This window comes from Neovison vison, chromosome 11 (genome assembly GCF_020171115.1).
Source record: "Neovison vison isolate M4711 chromosome 11, ASM_NN_V1, whole genome shotgun sequence".
Taxonomy (NCBI): domain Eukaryota; kingdom Metazoa; phylum Chordata; class Mammalia; order Carnivora; family Mustelidae; genus Neogale; species Neogale vison.
Window position 1 is genome coordinate 209,827,486 of NC_058101.1, and position 12,178 is coordinate 209,839,663.

At 42.4% G+C, this 12,178-nt stretch overlaps 1 protein-coding gene across 1 annotated transcript in view; it reads right to left on the reverse strand.

Annotated features, from left to right (window-relative positions):
* Positions 1–12,178, reverse strand: part of CSMD1 (CUB and Sushi multiple domains 1) — a 732,674-nt gene that overhangs the window by 144,950 nt on the left and 575,546 nt on the right. Inside the window, exons 37-40 of the mRNA XM_044225749.1 lie at positions 11,983–12,171; positions 3,628–3,805; positions 1,323–1,468; positions 438–518 (exon numbers count right to left, since the gene is read on the reverse strand). Coding sequence (XP_044081684.1) covers positions 438–518; positions 1,323–1,468; positions 3,628–3,805; positions 11,983–12,171 — 594 coding nt within the window. The remainder of the gene's footprint in view (positions 1–437; positions 519–1,322; positions 1,469–3,627; positions 3,806–11,982; positions 12,172–12,178) is intronic.

A 12,178-nucleotide genomic window follows, 5' to 3' on the forward strand; every position in this document is an offset into this window, starting at 1 on the left:
TCTAAATATTACCACTAAATACACTCACCAATTACATTCCAGTTTCAATGAAAGGTCAAAGTCATAGTCATCATTATTTTAGCTACAAATGATTAAGCCCTTCTTGTGTGAGAACATCTTTTCCTAACTAAACGCAAATATCTGTTTAAGTCTGTCTCCGAATACTTTATTTAAAAGAAAAATACAAGCTAGCAAATGCTGGTGGGCCTGGTGAGGTGAGGATATGCTCAGATGACAGAAGCAAAGTTCAAATAGCTAAAAACACACACCATAGCAGTGGAGAAGAAATGCATATTTCTTCGATGTATGAACTCCCTAGCAATGCTTTAGGACATCCTGACAAATACTCACTTACTCACGTGAGTAATTATCACAGTGAGGGTCAGTGTTTAAAAAGTAGGGCTGAGCTAATGATGTTGCAACAAAGAACACGTTACCTATTTCAAAATCCTCATCCTCCGTAAGCATTTCTGCCTGTGGAACCGAGGGAGGAGGTTGGCATTTCTTGAGCTGAAATGCTAAAGGGTTTATAGAAAAAAAACAAAAAAACAAAACCTACAATTACATTTGCTGAATAAAACCAAACCAAACCAAAATTATTACAAAAAGCATTCTGTTTCTATTGTTTTCATGCCCAGGTACCCTGCGAGGTCTAGGTTTGTAAATCATTGTTTTAGAACATTCTCAAGCTTACGGGATTATTTCACACCCATGAATATGTAAAGTCAAAGGGGAAAAGGGTACAGTTTTTTAAAACTCGGGCATTTAAATAAAGCCACTTTACATAATTTTGGGGATTCTGGAAGGAAATGGTTCACCCATGGCCTGGTGCCAGGTCCACATTTACATTTGCTAAGGTCCCTCTCGGAACCCCACGCTGAGGACTTCCATGGGTGCAGCCCTCACGAGATATAAGGGATTGATACGCTTTTCCCCAAATTATTGGTTTTCAAAATCATTTAATTCCCTGTTGCCTCAACCATAACTCCATGGCATTTGCTACCTTGACTCCTCTGCAGGCGACACAGGAAATCTAGGAAAGCTACTAAATTCATTTCAAGGGTCCCTGGATCTGAGTCTCACCAGCAATACTGTTCTCTTGGAATGAGTCCAAGCTTCCCACACACCAGATGGGCCATCTACAAACAGCGTTAAGCAAAAGAGGGTCACAGGGACCTCTGGCACCGAAAGCAAGAAAGTCCCAGAAGGCTCTCGCTTGGCAAGACCAAGGAACTCTAGCTGGAAAGGAGCCATATGTCAACACTACCAGGAGAACCAAATGGAATTCTTCGCCTTAATCGACAAGGTGAGAATGCACTGACCGTGAAAATTGAGAACAAAGAAGCCTCCGTTGGAAAAGTCGCTGTGGAACTTGAGCAGGACCTGGTTGGTGGAGCTGTATGCCGTTTCCAGGGCTGTGTTGCCACTGAAAACTCCCAGCTGAGGTGAGTTCTGGTCAGGACCATCCCTAGGAAAGAGAGAAGTTTGAGGAGAAAGTTCCTAATCACAGCTGAAACCAACAACCATTTTCTTCCAACATGTGGCTTCCATCCTGCCCAAGCAGCTTGGTCTGAGCCTGGGCTCCAGGGGACGTGAGCACCTGGAGATCTTGGGGCTGACTTTACTCACCCCACTGTAGACCTTTTCAGAGCCCTAACAGAGACACATTAGGGCTCTTATAGTTAGTGACTGTAATATCACGTATCAGCTGCCTTTCAAACGTCCATGTTTGAAAGTGTCAATTCCATGGTGTCTCTTTAACGATGGGTGAAATTTATGGAGATCTTGCTACTGAAGTACAAAGTTTTTAAGACTTTTTTAAAAAGGAAATGACAGTGTGAAGGTCCAGTTACTTGCCCCAGGATAGCAAAGCAACCCTTAATTGCACTTTTTGCTACTCTTGGAGTCAATGTTTAAGCCAATCATTCAGAAATGTTCAGCGTCCATAAGGTTGCATGGAAGGTCTCCATAGTGCCCAGCACCCCCTCCCCTCACCAAGATGAGGTAAACTGCATGATGAGACCGCCAGCCCCTCCCCCTCAGGGAAGGTGACCTCGCCTGAAACAATCCTTTCTCCTGCTAACAATGTCTGGCCCCACCCTCTTCCTGTAAGAATCTTCCATTCTGTACACCTAACTCCTCAGAGCACCTCTCTCCTGCCCAATGGAGTGTTAACCGGAGTCAGGAATCAATAAATAAAACCAATTAGATCTTCAAATTTACTCAGTTGAATTTTTGTGTTTTTAACAAACTGAATAAAATACTACCGTCTTGTGGACACGGTGTTTAGAAACAGCGAGTGTTTAATGTCACAGAGTTGACCAGCCTCCTTGGTCTCTTTCTCATTAGGGCTCTGACAATGGACTCTGCACTTGGTTGACTACGAGGAGCTTTTGCTTCTACCTGCTGCATCTGTAGGTTAATCCAGGTGAAACGGCTGGTGGTATAATGTGGTTTTTGTTTTGCCTTGCTTTTGAAAGGGCAAAAATTTAATATTTCAGGCTCCCCATTCCTCCTCACCCCTCAGCCACTGGTTCTGCCAATCTCTCCTCCCTGCAAGAGTTACTTCTAGAGCCTCAGAAGCCGGTCTCCCTTCTTGCCCTCAGTTGACTCATTTCCCACCAAACAAGACTGGGAATTCTGCAGCCAGTGACTCCCCTTCCTAAAACCATAGCAAATCCTCATCACTCTTAGAACTAAGCCTGGGATCTTTCACGTGATTTATAAGTTCCTGTACTCTCTGTCCTGCTCACTTGGACCCCATAAAACACATCCCTGACACCTTCCAATACCCTGAAGTCACCTGTCTTCAGCTCGCTGTACAAGCTTTCCAATATCCACAATAACCCGTACCATTTACACCAACTTTCTACACCAAGTTCTGAGGCACACACACATGCATACCACACTGCTACCTCCCATAAATTCATAGTTTTCATGGAAATATTTTCTGGCAGCACATCCTGCTTTTCAAGCCTGGGTTGAGCTCACCTCCTCACACCCCACTGGTCCTCCCCCCTTCTCCCAACGTAGTATCACAGAGAACTTGTCAATCTGTGTCCCCTATAACCTCTCACTTCCAAAAGCAAAAGTAGGGTAGTCATTCCCAAGGACGTGAATGTAGCCAAGGTTCACGTAAGTAATTACCCAAGGCCACACGACTCCTTGGAAAGAGAACCAGAACCCAAATCCGCAGGCCTGAGCTGGCTCAGCGTCGCTCCCCGCACATCATATGGACACACAGTCCTGCCATGTGTACAAAGGATGGCGGGAGGGCTGTGTAATTATCTCTTCAATATTTCTGGGAGCACCGAATTCTTATCATGGCAAAAGATTCCTAACCAACTTTTCTTTTATAAAAAAAGAAAAATCGCACTTAAAAAAAATGTATAATCCAACTATGTTGGGGTAATCTCTATTCAGAGGAATCCTGAATTAACACAATGTAAACATGTCACATGACATTTATTCCCCACATCACTTGATTTCCTTGGTAAATATCCTTTCCAATATCTACCTAAAAACTTCTCTTCTTAATGTGTAATCTGACATCAAAGTCCCACGTCTGTGGTTGCGGGAACGGTTAGACACAGTCACAGATGAGTTCACACGGAAAGGCTCCCCTACCAGACAGCAATGTAGTCATTCACGGCTTCCGTCTGTAGCAACGTGAAGTTGATGTAGACCCCATGGCCGGGAGGGACGGTGATCAGCCAAATGCAGTCCTTCAGGATTGGGTACTCGTCTGGAAATCCAGGGGAATAAATGGTACCATTCTGAGATGTTACATTATATCCACAAGGAGCTGAAAAGGAAGCAAAGAAAATTAAGCCCCAATACAGTCAACTTTAGAAAGGACACAGTTAAAAATTTCTAAGTCTCTAAAGTCCCTTTGCCAAAATTTTCCTTATGAGAAATAATGGTGAATATTTTCAGTAGCTACTTTGTCAAAGCAATTCCACTCAAGTCTTAAAACCTTAGAAGAATTATACTTCTAAGCTAAGTTATCTAAGTTCCGTTTAATATATTCTCCAAACACTCAAAATCCTTTCAGGATAAAGTCATTCCCATGTAATTAAAAAAATTAAAAAAAAAAAAAAGTCCTTACTCAGTCACTCAATTATCTTCTGTGACCGAGCTGATAATCCATTGTGCTATGTGATATGAGGAATTACATGGAAATTATTCATAAATAAATCATGGAAATTGTGTTGTTGTTTTAAGTGAGATTTCTAAAACATATTCAACTGCCTAAAAAGGTGGTATCCAAGTCTACCTGCCTAAATTTAAAAAATAAGTTATCAATTCTTGGCAGATCTATACCTGAAGAAATGAGAGAAAATAATATACGTGGTGTTTTCTTGAAGCTTTTCCTCCTCTCACTAGCTTTCATCTCTGCCAAGACTCACAATCCCTAATCAGCCTATTTTATTTTACTTAATGAATTGGTATTTTCTGTTGCCATGGCAATTATTTTGTCTTATCTAGGGAAAAATGAAGTGACTACATATTAGCAGCATAATCTGAGACACATTACGACACTTGAGAGCAGTATGATACATCAAAGTCACAAACAAAGTAGACTTTTTAATCAACCAAACTCTGATAGAGGGGTCGGAGTGCCTGCCACTAGCATGAATCTTCTGGAGCTTTCGAAGACTTGTTATAAAAGGTGTCGAATTTAGGTGGCAAAACTGGTGAAACTACATTGTAACACGAGAGAAACGAACCTTCTGTAGAAAACAGTGAGCGATGACATGGCATGAGGCGGTACGTGGTACGCTGCTGTGTTCATCACACAGAGGCATGGGTATGTCTAAGGGGGTGGGGAATGTTCCAGTGGAAAATACATTGAATCCGGCCCAAGTTTTGGACAGAGTTTTGGGGCCATGGAGAACATTTTAGAAATGTTAAGGCATGAATATTGGTAAGTGGGTTTGGAGGCAGGCCCCAAACCTTGCTTTGTAAACTAGCAAAGCAAAGCACAGGGACAGCTATAATTTATGAAACGAGGCCATGATCTAGTCTGGGGTCATTAGGAGCTAGTCAGTGTCCCCAGAAGATGTCATACTTTGTCTCAACCCCAAACTTCATGCAGAAGTTCACTCTGTATGAAAAGTTCAAAAGCTTTCCTCCTACTCTGCTTCCAGACTGAGCTGGTCCCTTTCTCCTCAGCTCCACTCAAATGTCCTTCCACCTTGAAGGCAGCTGGGCTCTGGCCGGCCACGTTTGTTCCCCTGTCTGGGGCTATCTGCTCTCACCACCGTGGGTCAGCGGCCAGAAGTCAGGGACGGTGCTCCTTTTCACCCTTACCCACAGTCCATGCCCATGACGCCCCAGGGCCGAGCTCACATCACAATAAATAAGAGACAGTAAAGAGCAGATGGGCCGACACCGAGTAAGACAGTCCCCACAAAGTATTTCCATATAGAATGCACTGAAGGGAGGGGCCGGCACACCTCCTGGGGACGTGAGGGTCTGCACCCGCTCCTGACCAATGATCTGTGATCTCCAAGGCTTCCCTAGTGCATTTTCACCTTTCAAGGTGAATCTTATGCTCGTATAACCATATTAAACATAGGCGCACCCTTCCCAATGGGGAAAAACACGACAAAACAAACATGAAGGATAAAGCCTTTCCAAGGGCAAAAGAAACAATACGATAATTTCCTTGGGAGGACACATTTCTGGCTTCTGATGTTCTTTATGTCACTTAATAGCTGTAGGACGTTGAACAAAGATATCCTTGCCATGAATTATGTGTGGTAGTCAAGTAACAGGTCCACCATTTACGTACTCGAGGAGTATCTGCTGAGAGTGTATCATGGACCAGGACGTGTGGGGTTAGAGCGGGGGACAGAGCGGAGAAGGTAGTGATGGAGAAGCTACCGAGCAAGTGCTGAGTATAAAGGTCTACTTGTGCAAGTCCGATGAGGGAAAGAACAAGCCCTACTTGTCACCTGAGCTAGTAACACTCCATGAACGCACGTAACATTCCTCGAGGCAAATGCTGCTGTGGACTCTAGAGCAGAGAAAAGAGGATCCTAAGAAACATGAGGGGAAGTTTCCTTCTCTTCCCCTGAGCTGTCTGCGCTCACAGAGAAGGCTTCACTGTCCCTGTCATGGCCCCAAAGGCATGTTTAGATTTCCACATCTGGGCGGAAAGTCACCCAAAGTCCACAGGGACAGAGGATGTGGGATCTAAGGTGGCGTGAATCCTGAGGTGATCAGTCTTGAAGCTGCTGTGAGGGGCACCTGGTCACCAGAGGATGGGCACAGCCCTACCAAGCTGGGCACCTCGAAGCCCCTCACTGCCAGCCTGGGAGCCTGGCCACAGAGGGACAAGGGAGGCCGCCAGCTGGCCGGACAGAGCACATGGGCGTACTAGGCACTGCGCTTCACAATCGGACGTGGCATGCGTGTCAGACTGTCCCCCACTCCAGGAGCCGAAGAGTCACTAGACACACAGTCGTTCTTGTATTTGGGAGTGCTCACTTGGGAGTGATGGGATTTCTAGTAAGAAACAAATATGCGGTCTTCCTCCCTGCTCTTGGCATAGGACTCTGGAAACCTTGGATAAAAGCTAAGGGATAAAAGACATAAAGGCATCCTTCATTATTCATAACAAGACCCTTTTGATCACACCTGAGCTATTAATAAGGTGACTAGGAAAGCACCCAGGGATGGTGCTAGTTGCCAGGGAACCAGGTAAGTAATCCGAGGACGGGAAATCTCAGCTGCATCCTAACCTTCACAGAACTGAGGAGCTGGAGGTCGACTGAATTTCCACTGGCCAGTGATTTAATCATCATACATCCGTAGTGAAGACTCCATAAAAACCCCAGCGCATGGGGTCTGGAGAACTTCTGGGCTGGTGAACACTTGGGAAGCAGGGAGGATGGTCCTCCCGGAGAGAATACGCCGTTCTGCTCACCTTCCAACCCACCTCGCCCTCTGCATCTCCTCCATCGGGCTGTTTCTGAGTTATAGCCTCTGTACTGGTCTGTAACCTTTTTTATTTTTTTCCTTAAGATTTTATTTATTTATTTATTTATTTGACAGAGAGAGAGACCGAGGGAAAAGAGGCAGGGAGAGGGGTAGAGGAGGAAGCAGGTTCCCTGCCCGGCAGGGAGCCCGACACAGGGCTTGATCCCAGGACCCTGGAATCATGACCCCAGCCAAAGGCAGGCACTTAATAACTGAGGCACCCAGGCACCCCTGATCTGCAGTCTTGTAAGTACAGTGTTTTCCTGGGTTCTGTGAGTTGCTCTAGTAAAGTCATCCAGGAGGAGGAGGGAGTCATGGAGACCTGAATCGAAGCCAGTCAATGAGGGGCACCAGTGACAGTCTGGACTTGGGACTGTCATCCAAACTGGGGCAGGACAGGGAAGCCTTGTGGGCCCGGGGGTTTCATCGGTGGCATCAGAAGCTGTCCTTGGGGAGACTATCCAGCGGTGTCACAGAATGGCTTGTTGTAGGATGAAGGCACCCACTGGCGGCCAGCAGGGTCAGAGGGAGTGCTGTCTACAACTCCTGGCGCGCACGCCTGTGAAGAATAGGTTGGGAGGGACTGCTGTGTGAGGTACGCTTATGGGAAAGAGTTCTCAGGTTATTCCTGCATGTGATTCTCCAGAGAAAACCATGTACGTGAAGATGATTGCGTTGTCCGCTTGCAGCAAACTCTAGAGCCAGCATTAGGTACGCTGACTATGACGGAGGGGATGTCCTACCTGAATGTGTCGTTCAGTGCCTACTGATATGTAAAATGTCCCCCGCCTCGTCCTCACTGCCTACCCCACTCCACTGGATGGGGCATCGCTGCCGTATCACCGTGGATTCTGTTCACCTCACCGTGGTTTGAGGACGTGAGCTTTTAGGTGGCTCATACAAAAAGTGATGGGTGTGTCTCACCCGTTCCTGCCCAAGGGAAACCAGGGCCAGAAGATATTGGAAGATGAGCTGGTGGCCAGGCTGGACCTCAGCGCAGGGACGTGGAGACTCACCATCACTTCATTCCACCTGGGGATAGACTTGGGAAAAGTCAAGGGGCGCCAAGACATGTCTTTATTGGGCTCTTCCTCCACTTAAATGTGTACGAAGTGACTGTCTCTGAATTGAGATGATAGAAAGAGCTTAAGTGATTTCAATCAGAAATTACATTTTAAAAGCCCTAAATATCCACCAGGACAGTTACAGATAACTTACAGATGGTTTTCTCCAGGATTATATTAAGATTTCTGCCTACCCTTCAACAGGAGGCTGAAGAAAAGCCTACAGCAGTGCACAACAAGTACCTACATTTGGCCTGGGTGTTTATGAATTTTAAACTCTTGACTGTTAATGTGACCAGGACCTGAACGCCTGATCTCGCCGGATGTGTGGAACTCTACAGGTATTTTTGACCTATTTTTTTTTTTTCCTTCAATAACTTTGGTTTCCTTATGATGGTTTTAAGATAAGGGGACATAGTGTACTCGATCTTAGGGACTGCTTCATAATGGAAATATTTAAAATAATATTTATAAGATAAATATTTTATATACATATCACAAATAGTATATACAATATATAACATAATATAATATACATAAATAGTATAAATATTTATAGATATAAGTAAAAAGTATATTCTTCAGGATGCCATTTTTATTCTAAACTATTAGAAAAGATTATTTATTCATCAATCAACTTGGTAAGCCTTAATTTTAAAAATTATGTATATAACATCCTTTGGTTGGTTGAATTTCTCATGTCAATTATGCAGTCAAATAGCGTTCTGCTTACAAAATCTGTCGGTCTGAAAGACGTGGCTAACATGCTAATTGCAGCGTAGTAAGTTATCCTGCTAATTAATCGTCTCTGTCCACATAGTTCCCACTAGTTATTACTGCATTTTAGGTTGAGCAACAATAGAACAGGACTTAACTTAAAAAAAAATCCTAAATGTATAACTAACTACATAAATATTTCAGTGATAAAAGATTAGGTCAACAAAAAATCTAAAATTTTTAAACTGTGTAAATAGAGATGCATATTTAATTGTCAAATTACATTTAGTAAACTAATAAGTCTTTTTAACCATATGTTAACAATTATAATCCATCTTTTAAACTGAGACTTCGGGGCGCCTGGGTGGCTCAGTGGGTTAAGCCGCTGCCTTCGGCTCAGGTCATGATCTCAGGGTCCTGGGATCGAGTCCCGCATCGGGCTCTCTGCTCAGCAGGAAGCCTGCTTCCCTCTCTCTCTCTGCCTGCCTCTCCATCTACTTGTGATTTCTCTCTGTCAAATAAATAAATAAAATCTTTAAAAAAAAACAAAAAAAACACCTTTAAACTGAGACTTCTATATAATTATGCTATTGGAAAAAATAATGTCTTAATTTCTCAAGTCATTTTGAGACCTATTTTTTCTTTTTTATTTTAATAGATAGCATACTTTTAGTCCAGATAGTTTTTGGATGAATTTATAATACACCAACTTTACATAATAAATCCTTACACAATAAACATATTAATACTGTCACGTACCTATGAATTGGTTTAATATATGCTTATGAAGACGGATGCCTTAAGATTCAGAATTCTTCACTCTTGATTGTCTAAATTGTTCACTTTTTACTAAAGATGCCAGAAGCTATTCAAAGTTTTCTATGTTTTGTTTTTTCCCAAGTATCTCTCATCTATTCTGAGATTCTTCTGAGGTTTATAGGGTTGGACCTTTGAAGATTGTTTCCAGCACATTTGTCCTATACACCACGAATAAGTCTGAACTAGAAATCCAATGTGAATTAACAAAATACACTCCAGGTGAGCATCCCCGATAATCAGCAGTTTGCCCGTGTCTTGTGAGGAGTGTAACCAAAGAATGGACATCTTATAGCCCATCATTGTCAGCGAACAAAGACACTGGGGAGGGTGTGCGCTATGGTGAGTGCTGAGTGTGTAAGCCTGACGATTCACAGACCTGTACCCCTGGGGCTACTAATACATTATAATGTTAAATATATATATATATATATATATATATATATGCACACACACACATACACATACATATATGTGTACATATATATATGAAATAAAACAGATAAAATAACTTTTGTTATATAGTAATACCCTCTGCTTATTTTTTGTGTGTGTTTTATCCAATATGGAGAAGATATTCAACATACATTGGCCTAGATAATTCACTTTATGATATAATTTTATTTGAATTTTATGTTTTGTTTTGTTTTTTATTTTGTCTATGACATTATAGATATGAAGAGAGATATGATGGTAAAAATACTTGGGTAGTAAAGAATTTGACCTTGTCTATAGAGAGGTCTAGGCCTCTATTCTGGGGGCTGTGGGTTGGGAGGGGGGTTAAGAACACACCTGGTGGCCGTGTCTTTATCTCACGTGGGTGCTGGCCATATCCGGTAGTTTCAGCATGGGCTGATTATGCCGAAGGACTCTAAGCTGCTGTCTTTGAGTTACAACATATCAGCTGGTCCGGAAGCTGACATCGACCACCAGGTCATCCATCCATCAGTCATACCTGCCTCAGGGAGCCCCAGTTCAAACCTCTGGTCACTAAGACTCAGGATGCTTCTCAGGTTGGCCATACTCGGGCACACTGTCACCCCTCGGTCCCTAGATCAGTGATGCAGCCTCCTAGACTCTAACCTGGGCTTCTTTCCCCAGGATCTTCACATGCCCTTTCCTTCTTATAAACCACAAGCAGAGTCCACTAGCTTAGTGAGTTCTGTGAGCCGTCTTAGTCAGTCGTCCAACCTCAGGATGGTCTGGGGCGGCTCTCGGTCCTTCAGCTGGAGTCGGCAGGCCCTCAGCTTCAGTCTGGCCAACTCTGGGTAGTGTGACACATCACGACGTCATTATACAAGGTGCACCCCCTTTGGGCTACATCACAAACAATACACTTTGTTACTTTCACGCTCACAGAATAATTCTAAGCCACGGCTATTTCTATATTTGAAAACAGACCTTGACAAAGTGATGAAGCCTTTTTAAATGTTTAATTCTACGTTTTAATATCAAGCCAAGCCGTCTTCCGTGTGTATATGAATACAAAGAACTCAGGTGAAAATTACAAATAAGAAAAGGGTTTAATTGTGATAATTCAAAGTATTTTATAGATATGCAAATAAATGAATTTTTAAATGGAGAGTAGTAAAAAGAGGTTTTTAAGTGTTTTAATAAAAAGCACCAGATATACTGCTGCTATATTAGTTTTATAAAGTAATTTTTTAAATGTTGTTTTATATGCTATTAAATTTGCATTAGAGTGGGGTAACTTAATTTTTATTTCTTTTTTTAAGATAAGGAATTAAAAATACAGCTAAAGTTCTTTTTTCATAGTTTTTTTATACTATAGAATGGAAAAATACAGGTGAAAAATATAATTTATATATGAAAAATCACACATATATATATCATATATATATATATATATATATATATATATATATTTCAAGGCCCACTACAAAAATAAAATCAGTTTTCTTAAATATAAAAGCAATATATGATTATTGTAAAAGTTTAACAATAAAAATGGAAAAAACAGTGCAGGGTAAAATTTATAAGCATCCTTTCCTCCACTAATCCCATAATTTAGTGGGATGACTGTAATTCTAAGTACTACCCCATCATAAAGATGTCCCTGGTCACTTTGCAAACCAACGCCATCCTTCTCCATGCAATCCATCCAAACACTGTTCTGGGGTCTGGCTTGTGTTACACATGTTTGCATTTATTACATTGTTTTCTTTACAATTTCCATGAGGGCAAGGCCTGCTTATGCATATTAATTTACTGGCATATGATATATTCGTGAAATACTAAGTAGAATGAGTTTAATGTAATAGATTCCTAATCAATATTTGTTGAGTAAATGAAAGGATTTTTAAATATCTCCATTTAATAATTAACACACTACTATACACATGAAAAATTAAATTGTTGCCAAGAACGATTAGCCTACCGTCACATCTTGGAAAGGGATAATTCCAGTTTCTGTTGATCCCGTGCTGACAGGTGAGGACTGGGTGGCCAAGCAGAATGTACCCGGGGTAACACTCGAACGAGATGGACTGTCCCACGCTGTAGTCTGCGTTGACCATGTAACCATTCTGAAAAGGAGGTGGGTCTGGGCAGTTCTGGAGCTCGTAGGCTGGAAG